Source organism: Gallus gallus, chromosome 7 (genome assembly GCF_016699485.2).
Source record: "Gallus gallus isolate bGalGal1 chromosome 7, bGalGal1.mat.broiler.GRCg7b, whole genome shotgun sequence".
Lineage (NCBI taxonomy): Eukaryota > Metazoa > Chordata > Aves > Galliformes > Phasianidae > Gallus > Gallus gallus.
In genome coordinates this window covers 25,735,009-25,755,120 of record NC_052538.1, presented here as the reverse complement: position 1 = coordinate 25,755,120, position 20,112 = coordinate 25,735,009, and the positions used below count along the sequence as shown (strand labels likewise).

At 38.7% G+C, this 20,112-nt stretch overlaps 1 protein-coding gene across 44 annotated transcripts in view; it reads left to right on the top strand.

Moving 5' to 3' along the window:
* CLASP1 (cytoplasmic linker associated protein 1) overlaps positions 1 to 20,112 on the top strand; it is a 155,347-nt gene that overhangs the window by 98,113 nt on the left and 37,122 nt on the right. For 24 of the 44 annotated variants that reach the window (XM_015290006.4, XM_040704346.2, XM_040704342.2 and 21 more), the window contains 9 exons: positions 1,959 to 2,021; positions 5,945 to 6,048; positions 8,512 to 8,535; positions 9,456 to 9,700; positions 12,595 to 12,658; positions 13,615 to 13,617; positions 13,849 to 14,012; positions 14,926 to 15,004; positions 16,051 to 16,194. In XM_015290006.4, the coding sequence (XP_015145492.1) occupies positions 1,959 to 2,021; positions 5,945 to 6,048; positions 8,512 to 8,535; positions 9,456 to 9,700; positions 12,595 to 12,658; positions 13,615 to 13,617; positions 13,849 to 14,012; positions 14,926 to 15,004; positions 16,051 to 16,194 (890 nt within the window). The remainder of the gene's footprint in view (positions 1 to 1,958; positions 2,022 to 5,944; positions 6,049 to 8,511; positions 8,536 to 9,455; positions 9,701 to 12,594; positions 12,659 to 13,614; positions 13,618 to 13,848; positions 14,013 to 14,925; positions 15,005 to 16,050; positions 16,195 to 20,112) is intronic. The other 20 variants (XM_003641620.6, XM_003641619.6, XM_040704367.2 and 17 more) reach the window with 3 other exon arrangements.

The window sequence follows — 20,112 nt, the reverse complement described above, 5'->3', positions numbered from 1 at the left end:
TTTTAGAATTCAGTTAATCTTACATTAATCCCTAAATAACATAGTCCATTTTTGCTCATGAAGATTAACTTTATATCAGTGAATTTTACTTAAGCTAGCTATATGTAAATGACAGGATTCCTGCATTTAGCAGTATTATGGTCAGTGTCAGCACTGGCATCCTGGTCCTGCAAGTTGCTTATTTTCAAAGCTTCCATGCAGATGTGCGTGTCTGTGCATCAAAATGTCTTCCTTTCCAAGTTAGGAGGCTTGAGCAAACTGAGGGGAAATGGTTTTAAACTGGAAGAGGGTAGGTTTAGAGTAGGTATTAGGAAGAAATTCTTTACTGTGGGAGTGGTGAGACACCAGAACAGGCTGCCCAGCGAGGTTGTGAATGCCCCCTTCCTGGAAGCATAGATTATACGATGTATTTAAAAACTATCATTGAAGATAGTGATTTTTGTTATTTCTATTGCTGTTTTGTCTTGGGCCTTGATCTTGAAATGAAATCCACAGAGAGACAGTGGATGGCTCAGAAGAAAACATTTGCAAGCTCAGAACTTTATTTGAGGGTTCAGACCATAATCCTGTATTGATCCTGCAAATCTGTCATGATTTACTTATGGCGTCAGTGGGATTGTTCTCCTGAATAAATGCGTGTGTTCTACATATTTAAAGACCACATTGCATATGGTGTGGAGCTTTGGCCAAGCTGTCACAACTGGGAGGAAATCTGAACTTTTTCTCATTTTACACACTTCTCTTCTATATTACTAGCATTTGTTTATTAATGCTTAAGTGGAGACTTATAATTTTTCTATTGCTCACACATACACACAACTGATAAAGCATATTTGTATTGGATAGTGATGGAGTTTTTTTCAGTTTCTTGATGGTAATTGTTATGATGTTGCATTAACAAGGCCTTTGGTGAGTCTGGTGACAAATTGCTCACACGGATCATCAGTGTTTGGGTCAGTTTTTTTTAAGTTAGGTGACCATGTCATTGCTGGACATGGGAAAATCCTCTCCAGGATAACTAAATTTCTGTAATTCAGAAAGGTCTGGGCTGGCTTTCTGTTTGCCTTCATAAAGAACTAACTCACCTTTGTGCTGAATCTCATAACTGAAAATCTCTCCAAAGGCATTTTGTGATTCATGTGCTGCTGACAGCTGGGAATTGGAGTGGGAGCTATATTTGACTTTAGCTCTTCTGCTACTCTCTGTTCTGTTGCTATTAACAATTTGTATACATATGGTACAGTTCTAGATAAATGTATGTGCATATTCACATTACATGTGAATAAGATTCAAAAAACATGTATACAAAATTTGTTAGAGCAAAAGACTTCTGGTAGTAGCAACAGCTCCAATACATGTGTTTATTTGAAGAAAGAAAATTGTGTCAAAACCAAAAGAGCTATAGGCAGTTGCTGGCTGACCTCCCTGTATGACTCCTTGTCCTCTTTCAACTTCTGTGGTTATTCATGCTTTTTGTGAGCATTGTTTCTTCGTGCATAGGCTAGAATGTTTTGGAAATAGACCTGCAAGCACAGTTTCTAACCATTTATCATGGCTTCCCATTGGGGTTTAGATCAGACACATCTAAATCCTGCTCTATGGTTATGTGCTCCACGTTGTCATGATGGCCATCTTCCAGATCTGTGGTTCTGGAATGGAACTGACGCACACTGGTTTTCTTTGCTGAAACTGCACTGGGTTTGCGACTGTTACAAATGAGTTTTGTCATGCATCGTGTTTATGGTCATGAGGGAAGGGGAGGAGAAGCTACAGATGGAGATGACACTGTGGGGCTTGCACTGTATCTGTTGTGCATTCATATACAATGTCATTTCCCTGTCACTATGAAACACGTTTACTGGTAGTGTTCACGTGCATCCCCTTTGGATTGTGGCATTTTCTGTCTTGGGTTAAATGTGTGTTAATCCTGTGGGTGTTGCCATTCCTTCTACTTGCAGCTTCTCGACGTCATTCCAGGTCCACTAGTGCTCTCTCCACTGCTGATTCTGTTGGGCAGTCAGGTGAACAAGCGCTAACTGCATGAATCTGCTTCTTATATGTAGTCTTGTTTCACGCCATTTTAACATTTGCTGTCACGTGCATCAGCCAGCACTTGGCATGTGCTTCTCACTGCTGTGAGGCTTTTTGTTCTGTTTTGTTCAATGTGGCTTTTTCTTTTTAATTCTGTTTCTTGAATGTTTTTTTTATTTTATTTTATGTACTTCAGGAACGTTGTGAGCAATGTTTAAACAAAGGGTGATCCAGGGCTTTCTCAATTCTCTTGTAAATTGGATCAGTTGTACGGCATGGGCTAAATCCTGAACAATTCAGAGTCCTTGCAATTCATGTCTGTTTCCTCTTCAGCAGTGTAGCAGTTCCCAATGTCTAGGACAGGATCTCAGTGGGTCTCATTCCATTTATTACTAAGCTTTTCAGACTCCTGTCTCTGTTAATGGAAGTGCTTTGCGGGATCCTGTCTGATATTCACAAAAGCAGCAAGAATTATGCACCTGATGAGCTTTCAAAGTGAATTTTGGAGCATAACACGTGCTGATCCATCCTTCGTATACTATTGAAGACCTTGTGCAAAACTCATGGAAGTTGTTGGAAAAATAATTCCTTTAATTTCAGTGGGCTTTGCATCAGTAGAAAATAGCAAGAAAAACCTTCAGATTCCAGTCGCCTTCTTCACTCCTGTGCTGGATTTGCAGTTATGGAATACCTGCAACTCCCTTTGAAAACAGGATATTTCACTAGGAGTCTTAAGCAAAAACGAATGAGGGCTGGTAGTGTTAGGTCAGCAGAAACTCAATTGTAGATACAAAGATGATGTAGAAGATGAATTAGAGCTTCAGGGCTTGATTGGAGGCTAAAGCTGCATAAGGAATTGGTGTCACTAAAAGTTATTTAACTAAGTTCCTTCAGGTAGGCAGTGAAAAATGTTCTGTTCCTCTTAAGTGTAGTTAAATTGCTGTCACTTAAATTGAACTCTAAAAACATTTTCCCCGTCAAGCTACTGCAGAAATGATGCAAGCAGATTTGACTCTGGCATGTTTCAAAGCAGCAATTCGAATTTGTATTGAACAAAACAATTGTCAAGATCAAAAAGGGCCCTCAGGTCTAATTCAGATCTAAGCTTAAGATTTTTTCTTCAACTTCACATGATAGTCAATTCATGCTTGGCTCCAGTGGTTTGGTACAAAGCATAATGAGATTATATATGCTTATCTGTATCCTAAAGAAGGCCAAAGAAGTGGCAAAATCAAGGAATTTTACTGGAATTTGCTGAAATTCTACACCAAGAAACAATGATAATTAAAATAGGCAGAAGGAAAAGTGAGTGTGACCAGAGCACCTACTGTTCAGCTTATTTATTGACAGTGACATTGGGCTCCTCTCTGAGGGTTGTTCTTGGAGCCAAACACATTCCCAGCCCTATGCTAGAGATATGCCAAGGTCCCTTCTAAGGTCAGGTGTGTGCGTTGAGGTGTTGCAGCAGTGTGGGAAAAGCCCACGTTGATATGGCTGTGATGGATTTAATGGTCACTTCAAGAAGTGTTTTAAAGATTCCCTGATAGCTGTTGGAGACAGATAAAAGACAGCATGCCAACTTACTGTACTTAATTTGATTAAAAAGCCCTGTTTTGTTTTGTTGTTTTTCCTTTTCATGCTGGGTATTTAAACTGACCTCCAGTTGAATTACGTTGTCATTTTGTTCTTCATTTTTTTTAAAAATAAAACCAGAAACTATCTTCCCTTTTCTAATGTAATAGTAAATTAACATGAAAACGTGCAACAATGATATTCTATGATATTGTGCCATTTCAAAGCTATAAAGCCAAATTCTGATCTCAGTAAGACTTGAGTAACTTCATCAAGTTAGTTGGTTTACATATAACCAAGTCCAGAACTTGTCTCAACCTTTACAGCCCTTGTGTTGTACCAGGTCTCATTTACACTTAGAAAAACACTTTTCTTTTCTACATCTTTTAGTACGTATCTCTGAAACAGCGACTTCAAATTCAGTCTGACTCAATGCTTTATCATCTTCTGTGCTTCCATTAAGAGCAAACAGATCTTTCCATTTGAGGGATGAAGTGCGATTTCAGCTACGTATTTGAAACGATTCTTTTAACCCAAGTGCATTAAAAAAGGGGATAGTAATAACACATACAACTTTTATTTCTTTGTGAAATATCATTCGGTTACTTTTTGGCAGTAGTTCTAAGACGTTTGTTTTTGTTGGTTTTTTTTTTTTCCTCTCGTAATGTGTTTTGTAGAAATTGTGCTTTTGTTGTAAATCAGAAATGTCTCGTCTGGTTGCATAACTGGGAAAGAGCAAGTTGTGGTAACACTTAGGAAATAAATGCTAATCCTCATCTTTTTTTTCTCCAAAATATTTTAGCTTTTAAAAAGTTGCCTTTATTCTCCCCTCAGTAGCTTTAATCCTTGCTCTGACGTGCTCAGGTAAAGCTTTGAAATTAGGATGACAGACTGGCAGGCTTCAGACTCTCATTTCAGTTATGCAGGGCAGCGTGAGCAAATTCCTTAAAAGGGGTTTCAGTGCAGTAGGCTTCTAAAGAGAAAAGCAACAAAACTTTGTGATAAGCAAAGTTTTTAAAAATAAGCACAGTAAACTGCTGAACATAACATTCAGTTTTGTGGAAACACTTGATGGAAACACATCTCAATAAGCAGCCTTATTCCTTCATTAAATTAAATATAGATGAACTACTGAAAGACCTGTGGCTGCATCCAGCGTGGGTCAGCTGATCATCTGTTAAATGGGTTTGTGCAGCTTCATTTGTGCACCTCTGAAATGCTGGCAGAGCTCTTATTGGCACGTGTGGTGTGAGATATGTCCCAGAGGGATCTTTCGTGGCCCTTCTGGAGCAAGGATAGCCCCAGATGGAAACAAAAACTTGAAATGTTCAAAACAGGCTCCTTCTGGTTACAGACTGGAGCCAGGATTGCAGAAATGGATCTCTGATCTGCAGGAGCTGTGCTGCTGGAGCCTGGCACGTGGCCCTGGTTGCTGATTCTGCTGTATCACTGCTAGTGACGGCTTTCCAAATACGGCTTTTGCTCAAAGAAATTCATTTCACAATGTTTTTATCAGACTCCGGGCGAATGATAAAGCAAGCTAGTGATTATTGGGGATGTAAGTGGCATTTGGCACTCAATCCTGTTATTTTGGACGCTGTTCAGAGCTTTGCCATCAAATTCATAGGGAGACAGATGATATTTTATGATCCCCCCCCAAAAAAGATTTGTTTTATCATAAAACTTGTAAATTGCATTTCAGTTGGGTGTACATTTAAGCTGCTTCTCAAGAACAACAATAAAACAAAACTGGAGTAACTTCACAAACAAATAATAAACCTTATTTTTGTTCTTTGAGGCGTAGGGAGATATTCTGGTTAATCAAGCCTTGCAACCTAAGAGAGCTAATGTGCTGCTGATGATCTCATGTACTTCCCTGAGAACAAGCTACAAGATGAGTGCTCTGGTATTAACATGCTCTGACACCGGGCACGACTCTGTTTCTCAGAAGTTAATGAGAAGTCTTCAGTTGATTTCTGAGAGAGCCAGACTGGAACCTGCATGTCTGCCTCTGACATTAAAATAAAACCCCAAACGATTTCTATTAAAAATAAACACAAATTAGATACCCTTCTTCCCATCTTAAAAGCAAAACCAAAGCCCAACAAGAACAAAAAACACATGCCCTGAGGATCTGAAATTGACTTGGGCACCCAACAAACAATAGTTTATTTCTTACTGTCATGGCAAACTCTCGTAGAGTTGTGGATAAAAGAGTCTTTAATAAAAAAGCACTGAGAGTTCCCAGATCCTTTGGGGAGAACTGTTCAGACACCTGATTAGGATTCCAAGTGAATGTGAATTTACTTAACAGTCCATTTCAATGTTGTCTTTTGTGCAGACCGGTTTGGACTCGGACAGTCAGGCAGGATGCCTGCTTCTGTGAATGCCATGCGAGTCCTGAGCACAAGCACAGATCTGGAGGCCGCTGTGGCTGATGCACTGGTAAGAGGAAAAATACAAAATGCTTCCGACACCGGAAAGTGGCTTAAAGTTACCTGTACGTACATTCTCCTCTTTCTAAGTAGCCTTGTTCTGATTGTGCCGAGTGTCTGATGCTGTGGAGTTACCTCGTGTTGTGTTGTGCATGAGTATATCAGCAGCAACATGTTTTTCCTCGTTCCGTGTTAATTCTCCACAGTTAGACCGATGAAGCTCAATACTGGAGCTGCAGGAGAAGCTGAATGAGCTGTTTGTCTTCTCTTCTGCTGTTGGAAGCTGTTTGCTTCAGCTTATGGGTGCTCAGCACCTGCGGTGTGAGGGAGTTCCATCGATTTCATTAGCTGTGTGAGGATTTTGTCTGGAAGAGAACTGAGAACTCTGCCATGTCCTGCTCTGTTATTTGTACCTGGCTAGGTGTTTGGATCAGCTCATAGCTTGGCTTGTCTGTAATTGGTATCATTTCGTGCAGTTAAACTGAAGTGTTTGCGTAATGTGCTGCCATTATTTTCTAAATATTAAGTGCATTTCTGGGTAAATTTGTTTTGTTATTTAAAAAAATGTATTGTCCTGTATAATCTTGCAGCAATATAAAATCTCTTGGGTAGAATACAGAAGATGTTTTCTGCTCTTCGGAAGTTGAGCACTATCATAAACGTTTGGATTTACTCTGGGGCTTGGGAAGACAGAGGGTGTTTGGAGGCAGGAGCATTTACTCTGAAATACTATTCAGGTACCAGTGTACCTTGGGTCTTCCTCATCTCTAGACCTAAGCTGAGATGAGGATTTCCTGATGCATCCGAAACAGATATTTTACATCTGTCTTAGAGAACAAATAATATCCCCAGAGTTTATGAAATGTTTTTTTTCCCCTTTATTTCCTAGTTTACTTCCTCTGGGTGGCTAACATCATTTTCCTTTCTGTATTCAGTCATCACGTAGCTCACCTCACCTCCATTTCTAGAGTATTAATAGAGTACTCCTAGAAAAGTGTTTTTTTCTTTATTTTAAATAAGTAACTTCTTATGAATTATACTGAGTTAGGACAGTATATAATGGTGCTGTTGCATTCGGTGGGCAAAATTGTTAGTGGGCATTTTCATTACCAAATTCAGAGATTGAGACCAGTTTTTGCTCCCAGCACCTCAAATTTGCCACCATAGCAGTTGACAGCGTAGTTATAGGTGATTGTTTGCCTGTGTAAATGAAATCCAGGCTGTATCCCTGAATGTGAGCTGTGAATAGTGGTTACTTGAGGGAGGAGGAGAGGGTCCCAGTGGTGTTCCAGTTCACTGCTGATCACTTAAGATTTCCTGGTTTGACTTCAGCTTAGATTTAGGAGTTCACTTCTAAATATTTCACTCTTTTAAATGAAGTGACTTTATACTGGAATATTAAAATCTTCTTTAAAGAGTTTTCCCTTTTTAAATGTTTGTCTAGTTGGAAAGTAAGTATTTTAGCTACCTTAATTGGTGTAAGATGGTTAGTCTGAATTTGAATGACTTTAAGGGACGTAATGTGATCTTGTTGTCCCCTTCTTTCTCACCACCTCCATTTGTTTTTTTGTTTTTTTTTGTTTTTTCAGTTGCTTCCTCTTGACAAGCAATTTACAAACTCTGGGCTCATTTTGAAAGATTAGTGTGATGCCAGCTTTTACACAGCAACCTTGTTCTCAAACAAGTGTTCTTTTTCCTGTAGTAAGAAATAAAAAAAAAGAAAAGCTTCTTTAGAGATGGCCTTAGCCAAGTTTCAACAAAACTCAGTGGGTCATTCTGTAACCTTTGCTCCACACACATAATTCTAATTGGATCCACTGTTTCTGTCTGAGAGCTCGACTTGGCCTAAGAACACACTGTCTACACTGTGAATCAGTGCTTGGATCTGTCAGGAAAGCTCAAAGGGTGATGGAATCTTTGGTGCTAAGGCCTTGAAGTCATGGGCGCCAGCTAGCTTGTCTTTAAAGAAGTTAAGCTTCAAAAAAAAAAAAAAATTGCAGTGTAAGAACTATGTGTTGAAAGAAAACCTGGTTAAGTGAAGTTGATTAAATGTGCTGTACTGTAGATAGTGATTTCCTGACATCAGAATCTCTTTAAGGCTTGAGAAATCAAAAGCTACTGAGAATGTGTGGAGGAAAATCACTACCAAAAACTGGTATCTTCCAGAAGCAGCATTTCTGAGAAGCAGGCAGAGGCACTGCGTATATAGATGTCATCAAAAACATAATAACAGATGATTTTGCTTCCAAGATCGCCAATAGAAAGTGCAAGATATACAAGTTAGTTCCGCAGATAGGAAATAAAGCCAGGTGTTATTATACCCACTTTTATTTTGCATAAACTGTTGTGTTTTTTTAATTTGCTAAGATGCATTTGCTATACATTTTTGTTGCAAAAACAAAAACCCTACATAAGCTTCTGACATAATTCTCTATGCTTTTTCCCACCCTTCAATATTTTCCTGCCTCTACAGCTGTTAGGAGACTCCAGGAGCAAGGTACTAGTGCTTTCTTGACTTTTTATTTCTACTTTCAACTTTCCCTACCCTATTGCTAACACCCATAATACCGCACTTGAGTTAATTTCTTCACTTCAATCTTGCAGTCCTAGTGTGAGCAAAACTCTATTGGCTTCACAAGTCTGAGAACTGCAGGACTGGACACTGGAAGGAATTTTGTATCAAAAGTTTTAGAATTTAGGCAGTCTTTTCTGATACGTTGTCTTACTAATTTTGTTCTGTTAAGATTTATTTAAAAGTTCATTTTAGTAGTACACGATTTGTAGAGCTATAAAAATTATTGTAATATCCACTCTGTAAGGACTGAGGTTGTCAAGATGTGGTCCGCTTATCCCATGCTATGGGAATGAGTGGGATTTGATTACTCATCTCCTTTAGGAACCTCTGTAAATAAATGTAAAAAAAATCAGCTCAAACTAACAGAGAAATTAGACTCTCCTGTATCCCAGTGCATTTCTAGAGTTGCTCTGTTATCAGTATCAAAATGACTGTACGTGCCAGCACAGATTCCTACAGTTCTTTCTTCTTTATCTTTATTATTTTTTTTTAATAGAGGCTACCTCATCACAGAACATGCAGCAGTGGAACTGACTATTATTTATAACAAAACTTATGATTTCATTAGTTACAGCTAATTCCACTGACCATGAGTACTGAGCTTTCATGCTGGGAAAGGCAGGTCCTGCTCTCCCTAGTCACTCATGCTCATTGAAATCAGTGAGATCTGTCTCACTCTGCTGAGAGAGATAAGTGGGCAGTGCTCAGGGATGTCTTTAAAAACATGTCACTGTAACAATAGCATTAATCTTCCTTGATTAATGATTATGGGTAGAACGTTTTTCTTCTGGAAATGATGTAACTGTATATAATTTATTCAGTCTGAGTTTCCCCTTTCCCAGAAAAAGCCAGTGAGAAGAAGATATGAACCCTATGGGATGTACTCTGATGATGACGCTAACAGTGACGCATCAAGTGCTTGCTCAGAGCGCTCCTATGGTTCCAGGAATGGAGGCATTCCACACTATCTGCGGCAGACCGAAGATGTGGCTGAGGTCCTGAACCACTGTGCCAGCTCCAACTGGTCTGAAAGGAAGGAGGGCCTCATAGGTCTCCAGAACTTACTGAAAAGCCAGCGGACGCTGAGGTGACCCTCATAGCTTTGTAGTATTGGTCATTCATGGGAGGTGGCTATAGTCAGAAGTCAGTAATATGTACTTCCCTCATGTACACAGATAGTACTTTTCACAGCTATGAAGGCTTCATCTCCACAGTGTGGGACTTAATTACTTTCAGAGGAGGTTCTGCTGTTGTCACTATTGTTTGTGTGAAATTTTTAGTAATAACATAGATAGTACTCAAGCATACTATCTTGTTGCAGCACAGTGAGATTTCCCACAATGATGGCAATGAAAATGCATTCCAAGGGTGGTACCATTTTTACATTAGTCCATTTGAACCTTCAGTACTTTGTTTTTTCCACTGACTGCATTTATTCAAAGAACTCAAGGGGTGTGTGTGTGTTTCAAAAAGATGAGATCAAATGATGTTCCCTGTGTTGGGTATACTTTGACTCTTTGTGAAAGCTGCGTTAGGCATAATTACTCATGACTCTTTCTAACACAGCAAGTATAATTATTTGTAACTCTTGAAAAATATCAAAAGCCTGAGTATCCTATAAATGGTGTAATTTGTAATATAGAGGGAAGTTTATTAAGGCAATGAAGTAGATGTGCCAACTCTGAGATTGTGTGGTAGAAGAGAGACGTTTGGCTTTCAACAAAGGGAAAATAAACTCTTCAAACACCCTTGGCATGTCACACATAAAACCAGATCTTAGAATTACACAACAGTCGTGGGGAAGCTTCACATGGCCACGTGTCACATTAACTATAGAGTAAATCACATTCACTAACTGACTCCTGTGCCGCGGGCTTTTTGCCATTGGTTTATGGTGAATGTATTTGGAAATACGTTGTTTCTTCTGACTCCTTTGAAGATGGCATTTGCTAATAGCTATGACATTTTTATTTTCATGTTGTGAATATTATGAAGTTAAATTATGGCTAGATTTATAAGTGGTTGTTGTATAGTTTAGTTCCTACCTGCTTGTATTTGAGCAGTTGTTTTGCTTCTTAAAGGTCTTTATACTGACTGAAAGTGTTTGTCAGTCCTCATTATGAGTCTGGATAAATATGTACTGAGAGCTAGCCTGGGAAGGTCATCCTCTTACCATCATAAAAATACTGAGCACTTCACATGATATGATGCAGTCCTGAGGTGGGAAGCAGTACAGGTTTTTAATATGGCGGAGTCCCCAGCTCAGTAGTGACATTTTTTTGTGCTCCATTTACAAATGTTTTAAAAGATTCTTCCTACGTGAATGATGTCATTTTTCTATGTCAATTTTCTTTCTCTATTTTAGCAAATTTTCAGGGAAAACTCTAACACCTAACATACTTGCATGAAAAATTTGGGTGAGATTTCGATTTTCCCACAAAAGCTGTGTGAGGATTATCACCATGGCTTTGAATGCTGTGGGTAAATGTTTCAAGGCAGGAAATGCTGAGAAGATTGGGGAGACAGACTTTGCGCCCATAGTAATTCTTAGCAGAGGTGCTGCTGTTTTCATTCCTGCCGGTTGCAGTGTATGAACAGTACTGCTGTCAGTGGTCTCTTGAGCTAGCAAGTTTCCTTGGCTCTGATTCTTCTGAATAGTTGATAAACCTTTCCCAGAAACTGCAACTTTGCAGAGATTTTTTATTATTATTTGATACTGGTTTTAGTTATTTAGATTATATTTCCTTTCAGCTTGCTTTTGGTCTGCTCACACCTTAGTTCAGGGTTGTTCTGGTGCCTCTACTATTGATTTCTTCATCCTGTTCTCCACGGCATCATGGAAAACATCATCAAGGCCATTAGTCTAAGGGGAAAGCCTGACTTCTAATGGAACAGGGTATCTTCTGTTCTGACATGAGTTTAATATAAAGCAATAACGTTGCTAGGTTTTCTTTAGTATTCCGAATGGAAAGACATCTGATCTTAAATTAGTGGTGAATTACATATCCAGAAAGATGTGCATGCAAAGTGGTATGAAACTTAGTTATCCGCATTGTTTCCTACAACTTCACGTGGCCTGGGCTCCCCAGTAAGGTTGTCTGAATGATACAGGACCAACAAATCTCATAGGGAAATGGCCTTCCACTGATTGTCAGTTTGGTTCTTGCATTGTCACCTTGGGACAGGAAGATTCTGGAAAAACAGATTGCCTACACGTGCTGTCTCCATATAACCCTTGCACACACAGAAATTTCATTAGAGTAATGAATAGAGCTTCATTCAGAAAACAGCAATATGCATTAAGTCAAGAGAATGTTTTGAGACAATGCAGTCTCCTCCTGAATGAAGCTGTCAGCTTGCTTTGGCATCATTACAAGTACTTCTCTACTTCCAACTCATAGGCAGACCATTGTCTTTGTGCTGTTTTAAAGTTGAAACAGATCTATTGAAAAAAATCTCATGTTTCTTACAAGCTAACATAAAACAGTTATAGACTACCGGCAAATTCTGGCTGTATATGTAGGTGCAATGTAGAATTAACATCTTTATGGCAAAGGGGGTGCCTTTAATCATGATCTAAATGGCTGTTACCTGAGCACTTGATGTGCATTTTAGTAGTTGCTCTGGTTTCATAGTAATTGTGAAAAATATCTAATTGAATCCATAGTATGCAGGAAATGTTACCCAATAATCGCTGTGTTTTTATTTGCGTGATAAACAAGCAGAACTTTTGCACTCTTGGACACTTTGCAGCTAAACTAGAACTTGTGTTTTTCAATATATTGGAAATTAAGAGCTTTGGCACCAAGCACCTGAGGTGGAATGTCAGTTAAGGCTTTGCCTAGAGGTACATAGGAGTTTTCAGAAGTGTGACTGAAGAAATGTTTAAAAGAAAGCTAGATCTCTTTCAGGTGGTACCGCTTTAGCTTTTTTTTTCAACAGGAGATTTAGCATTAATATTGTTTTTATTATGTGTTCTAGCCGAGTGGAATTAAAAAGGCTGTGTGAAATATTTACTCGGATGTTTGCTGACCCTCACAGCAAGGTAAGATCACAAAGACTGTGTCATTCTCTTGAATTACCATGTGTCTACATTTGTGTATTCTTCAAAGATGAGTGTTTTGTATTTCTACCCCTGCCATCTGCTGGGGAAAGCTGGCATTTAATAAACCTCAAATCTGTTTTACCATGAAAGTATGGATCCCAGACTGTCTGCTGATGCTAGGAGCTGATTACCTTGTGCTTCCCAAGAAACTGAATGCCTTTTGGCTGTCAACTCCTCAAGTAATTATAGTCTGGACCAGCTGGCCAGCAGGTCACATCTAGTGTGACAGTTCCTACCTGTAAGGTGTTAATGTTTTGACTCTCAAAAATTCAGTCCCTTGTAGAAAAGGCATAGATACAGTTACTTGTTTGCAAATATTTCCAATGTATAAATAAGGTGATAGTTTATTATGTACTTACTGAAGTATGTTTTCCATGACAGTGATTCTCTTTTTCACTGCTTTTATCGAACTATTGCTAAAAACTAATCAGTTTGAAGTGCAAATTATAATCACAGAATTGCTGCAGTATAACTGAAGTCAGACTTCAGTCCTTTATTGCAAAATCAGGGATTTTTCTACCCACTGTCCCTGCTGTTACTAAACACTGTTTGGGAGGGCATATGGGATCAGAGTCTCAGAGGTTAGAATAAACTGGGGAAGTGTGGGAAAAACTTGATAGGGGTTGGGGAACGTTATAGAACTATCTAAAATCATAAAGTTCTCTTGACGTGTTGATTTTAAGGGTATTGCTTTTCATCAACTGGACCTGATGCAAGGTGTAAAATGTTTTAAATAACTCTATTGAGAAGATATTTTGTTTTAAGAAAATGTAAACTTGGAATGAATGCATCTTTAATGTTGACAAACTGCATATGAATGATCATGTTTGATCACTGTGTGCTAACAAGTTGTTTGTTTTGTTGCATGGCCTGCTTTGCTGTGGAATTCACAACAGAGAGTAAGTGTATTCTGCTCCTCTTCCTTCATTTGTTTCATGTGGTATTTTAATACTGTACATTATATATGTCGTCTGATTCTTAATTTCAAAGCAATGAGGTCACTAAAATCATCCATTCATGAAACTGTCTGTAACGATAATTCTGAAACTTGGGTTTTTAAAACTCTCCACTTTGATTAGTTTTTATTTGAAGCATAGCCTTCCTTTTTGTGACACTTGTTTTGCTTATAGGTCTTCAGCATGTTTCTGGAAACCCTGGTTGATTTCATCATCATTCACAAAGATGACTTGCAGGATTGGCTTTTTGTTCTCCTGACACAGTTGCTGAAGAAAATGGGAGCAGATTTGCTGGGGTCTGTGCAGGCAAAGGTTCAGAAAGCTCTGGATGTCACCAGGTAGAGTACTTAAATGGCAACACTGCAGGTTTTTACAGGGTTGCAGGAAGGCACGTGATGAGTGCTTTAGAAACCCAGTGGTACCATGTATTTTGAGGCCTCAATCCTGAGGAACACCAGCATAAATGAGAACAAAACTGTCACAATACCTAAAGCACAACATTTCAAGTGTATAATTGATCAGTTACGTTAGTTTGTATTTTTTTGGTTTGCATGTGTTTGGACATCAGTTTTCATTTCGATTAAAAACAATTGCTTTACACGTTCGTTATACAAATGATGCTTTAACACAAAGTTCATAACGTCTTAAATATGTTTGAATGACAGATAATGTCAGGGATAAGACCTTGAATGCTTCTGCTCTTTGCACACCAATTCTGTAGTCCCTGTCCTCATCTAAGGGTGTCCAGCACAGGACATAAGGACGTAGTTACAGTGAAGTTCAGCTTGCCATGGAACAGGATAACTTAAAAGCAAACAAACAAAATAGTACTAGTAGTAGTTGTTATCCAGGAGAAAATAGGATGGAGAAGAGAAATGAAAGCCAGGTACGAACTCTGAGGGAAAGAGAAACCAGTTTCCTACCTGAGATAAGGCGAAAAGAAAGAAAAAAAAAAAAAAACCCACAGCTTGAAATGAAGAGGGGATGGCCAGGTATGCCAAAAACTGGACAAGTGTACAGTAGGCAGACTGAGTAACAGTGTATAGTTGTGTTGATTTAGCAGTGTTTAGCCTGTAGTGAAACAATAATCAGCTGATTCTTAAATTTGGAGTTTTCTGAATGGTTGGTGGTAAAGTTAAGAACAAAAGTGTGGTAGGTGCTGAACTTGGCTATGTACCTTCTTATGTATAGAGCTAATTCAGTCTTGAGTGTATGTTGCATCACATTTTTGCCTTGGCTTTCTTTGGACAGGGATTCTTTTCCATTTGATCAACAATTCAACATTTTGATGAGGTTTATTGTGGATCAGACCCAAACACCAAACCTCAAGGTCAGTATCAAACCTTTTCAATGAAGCGTAAGCATGGTCATCTTAGTTTATCTTGTCAGGTTTAATGAAAACACAGAATGTGTGACAAAATGACTAATTGTAAGCACGTGATGCTACTAAAATGATACCAGCAGCTTTGATTAAATTTTTGCAGTAATTTGCATATCTTGTTAAGGAAGAAATGTGGTTTCCAGAAACCTGACTCCTTATCTTGTCAGATGACTTTTGGTGATACTGAGGTCATCTGTTTTTTAATATCTAAAGCTGTAGAGATAGCCATGGTGAGGTTTAGAAAAGGTTTTTTTTTTTTTTTTTTAACTTCAGCAGGAGTTGACTATCAGTATACTTGTGAAAATCCCACTCTCTAGTTCTCTATATTAATAAATCTAAATTTTTGAAAAATAAGGCTTTCTGACTCATCACAGATCAGTAGGTGTTGGGCTTTAGGCACGCTAAGAAGTGTTAAAGTTTAGACACTGAAAATTCTTCCTCATCCTGATCTTGATGGGAAGAAACCTGTCTGTGCAGGACAGCAGGGACCAGGGTCCCTCTGGACAGTGATGGGGTTGAAAACTTACCAAGTGCTTGTTGCACAGAACCCATAGAGTGCATGTAGGATTTGGAGAAGATGCACAGCTTTCTGTTAATGAATCCTTTCAAGAGGGTACTGCTGTGCAGATTGTTTTTCAGTAGGCTGCTGTTTCAAGGCTGTGGAACACCGTAAACTCTGGAAATCATATGAAACTGCAGCACTTTAAAATGTTCCGTACTGTTGGAAGCAGTGTGGTGGAGTATTCATGTGCTCACACTCATGCATAAGCAGGCATGCATATTTCAAGCCTAATCTGATGGACCATTCCAGACAAAATTTTTCTTGTGTAGGAAGTTGTATTTGGTTTTGATAACTGATGTGGAGATGTAGCAAGGGAATGTTTTTTTCCCCAGTGTGACACGGGTCTTGTCAATCTGTGGCAATATCTCTTTATTATAGGATGATTCTATTTTTGCTAGCTTGTGAGATTAATGGATACCTTTTCACTTCTCAGGTGAAAGTTGCTATCCTGAAATATATTGAGTCCTTGGCAAGACAGATGGATCCAACGGACTTTGTGAACTCTAGTGAGACAAGACTTGCTGTGTCTAGAATTATAACTTGGACAACAGAACCAAAGAGCTCAGATGTGAGAAAGGTAATCCAGAATAATGAAGTATTTGCAGTCCTTATTCTTCCAAAAAAAGGAAAAACAAATAAAAGCAACAACGAAGAACCCGCTACAAATTAACTGATCATAGGGGTAAAAAATTCATTAGTCAGATTGATTTTTACATACCTTAACTTCCAAATGGAATTGCCAATTCAGTAGACTCAGCCATGTAACTTTAGCTACTATTACCATGCAGAAAGGGAAGAGAGTTTGAAAATTTGCTTTTTATTGAGCAGTCTGAACACATCTGTAGGTTCTTGTTTATTTACTTGCTTTGTAGACTCAAATGAAATCTGCACAACTTTTGTCTTGCAATAGTGTTAAAAGAAAGTAAACAAATCAGTAAGCTGCCAAGGGCTCTCAGCTTTTTTCTTTTAAAAACTGCATGTTTTTCTCAACCTGGAAAAATAATGGCACATTTAGGTCAGGCCTAGATAATGCAGTTAACTTCTTCCTTTTCTTGCTATAGATGCAAGTGCCAAGTAAGCTAAAATGGAGCAGATAGCGATACTCATCTCTCCCAAGGGAAAAGTAAAACTTCGTTTTATGTACCTGGCATCTGTAACACAGTTTAAAATTACCTCCAGCTCTCAGCCCAGATATAGGAATAGATTCCAGTAGGAGTTACAGGCTTTGAAATGTTCTTGAGTTTAAGAAAATCCCAGACAACATTAATGATACCAGAACATAAAAACTGTATGAAATTTTTATGCCCTTCACGCACTTAGTACTGATTTAATGCTATAATAGTACTATTTTATACCTTCGAAAATAAAATTACTTTTGTTGATTATTCAATTTTGATGAAATGATCACTGAGTATCAAAGGTGCTAAAGCTGCAATATTATCTCAAAGCTCACCCAAGAATTCAGAGAAGGTTTTTGAGTGCAAGCTGTTTGCTTTCTGGTACACTTGACTGTATGTCTCATCTCCTTTTAGAAGACTTTTTGCAAGGTTTACTTGCACTAGCGTGACTGAAATTTGTTTCAAGGTAGTTCATCTCAGAAAACAAAGTGACATTAAGTCCTAGAATTAATAGAAATACACATTCCAGATTTATGATACTTTCGTATATGAAGTCAGAATTAAAAGGGAAAAGACTGCTTTTCTTACAGTTCAGATAAACCCCAAGCAGTTTACTCTGGTAGCTGCAGGCAAGAGGGAGCTGTGAACTAACTAGAATTATACTTGGGAAAGTAGATTTCCGCATCTTGCTCAGTGGAAGAAATATTCCACCATTAGGGGTCATCATTGCTGCGTGAAAAACTGAGCGAAGAGCGTGTCTGCAGCAGCTGGAATTTTGGCTGTCAGCTGTGAATCTGTGGGATGCGCGGCGTGTGTGTTCACAGTGCAGTGACTGATCTTCTGTCTGCCTCAGAGACTTGCAGCAATCTCCACCTGAGCAGGACCTGGGCAAGAGCCTTGGAGGTGATAGGAGATGACCAAATCTAAATTCTCTGTTAAATTTGCGTGTGACTTAAATTTGCCTCTGATGCCTGCAGCTTTTTAATTATAGTGCAGTTAAGCTAACTTAGGGTACTAAAAAGGAATGCACAGGTGATCTTTATCACATCATACAGTTGCTGTACTATGATTTTATTAAGAACACAGTGCAAACTACAGGCTTTAGAAGAAACAATGCGGCGAAGGATTTATAAGCGATCATTGGCCATAATCTCTGTCATGACTATAGTTAACACACTAATAAATTCATTATGCAGTAACAAACTGGATTATCAAGGACCAACCCAGACAGGTGAAACGTTCTGAAGAACATTAAAAAAAAAGTCTTCCACTTTTGGAGATCGTAACTGGAGCAAAAAGTACCACATTTTATATAAAGAAGATTCATTTAGGGATGGATTTTTTTCCTTGTGGTAGGTATTGCTACAGGAAACTTTCAAGGTCTGAAGTTCTCTGAATGCAGAGCAGGCCGTGCAATTGACTCTCGTCAAAATAAAACTTTGGTGGCAGCAGTTGAGTTTATGGAGTAGGAGGGACAATTCAGACTCCAAATGATCAGGTGCTGCAAGAGGTGTGCAACAAATGTAAAAGAAGGCCCTTTTTCAATAGAATCTAGCTTTGAGATAATCCTTGCAATTGACTCAACTCTTACAAATGCTCAGGAGCAAGCAGTTGTGTATGTGATGATCCTGGAGGTCCCAACCCCATAGTGTTAAGGCACCAGAGAAAATTAGAACAGAAAGTGGCATCTAGTCCAAAGACCTTTTTTAACTGAACAGTACGTATTCTATTAATAAAACTTCGCATATTCTTATGATGGCTTCTTAAGGACACTTAATGAGCCAAATTAACCTGTCTGACTTGAACTCCAGATGGTGTTTTATAGCTAGTGAAATTGTAAAGAAACAAAATCAGAGGAAATGCTGTTGTGCAGAAGTCAGCTTGTTCTTGTATGGAACAATAAGCTCTGTGATCACACAAAAAAGCCATGATGTACTCTGTGGAAAGCAGAGTTGATACTGACCAAAAGTCATGATCCCCTCTCAAGGTAGAAACCATTTAAGCTGTTGACAGTAGCAATGAATGTATGGTCAAAATTATTGTCAGGCATTATGTTTAAAATGAGGTGATCTGCAATAAGGTATGAAAAGGTAAATATTTGTTTTGTTTTAAAGAATGTTAATACTTCTGGATGTTTACTTTGCATTAAAGTTAAGATTTACTTCCTGCAAACAGTGGTAGAAGAAAGGTGAAAGACATTTGTGTTGAACAAAAGCTATTAGGTAGAAGCAGATCATGCTGCATTGTGTGGGAAACTGAGATGCAGTTCAAGTATTGCCCTTCTCTGCACGTTCAGCTGAATCCTGCTTTTTCCCCAGGCAAGGATGCACCATTGGGTATGGCATGGAAAAACCAACTCAAAATAGTGATGCTGGTAGTAATGGATGGTCTGAGGACATTGTCAGTAACCACCAGTATGCCAGTAACCACGCATCCACTGTTATTGCTGGTGAAGTTATTGTACATTCTTTTTTACGTAGGTGAAATTCTGAATTGGTGTAACGTTATTGGACTTTGTGTGAGAAAATATGGAAAAGAGCCCGTCAGTTTAAGAATGGAAATTAGATTGAGGCCTCTAATTGGACTCTGGCTGATTAATTGAGAGATTGTTTCTGAGTTATACCAGAAGATGAGGAAGACTTTTAGAGAAGAAGCTGCAGGTCAACAAATTCTTCATATGCTCAAACAGCCAATGAAGATAAAAATTTATTTCTTTAACTAGTAGTTCGCAATACCGTTTCTCAAGAAGTATTGGTATTATCACTTTAAAAAGGAAATGATGTCTAAAACATGAAGAAAGTTTTAGATAGCATAGATGATTTAGATGCTGCTGCGGTGTCTGTGCCAGGACCAGCAGTAGGTAGGCAAACACTGCTAAGGGAGTGAAATTGGACTCCTTGTAGTTTGATGTCATTGAAGCCTTTAAAGCCTCTGCTGGAGCTGTAATCTTTTAGTGGTGTCAAGCAGTTCTGAGAGAGATTTGTGTGAAAGCATGCCCAAAACCTCCCAATGAGCTCAAATGGCATAATTTGCCCTTAATGTTGGGCAGTAAATACAGCTGGCTGTGGCCTGTTACAGTAGCAGTGGCACAAAGGGCATTTGCAGGAGCTCTTTTGAATGGCAAATCATTTCAGTATTCCCAGCGGGCAGTGCTTTGCCTTTCTCCTTTGGAGAGCTCTCCAAAACTCTTGCAGTATTCTTACAGCATGCAATGTCTCATTGACCCCCATGTGTAGCTGATTTACCAGGGAGAATGAGACCTTAAGCTTATGGAGGGACTGTGCCCGTATGCCAAGTTCAGCCTTTTAATCAAAGGATGTTCTAAAGAAGTCAAATTAGATCTCAGTGCAAAAAGGAGTTTCGTTCAGGCATTTTAA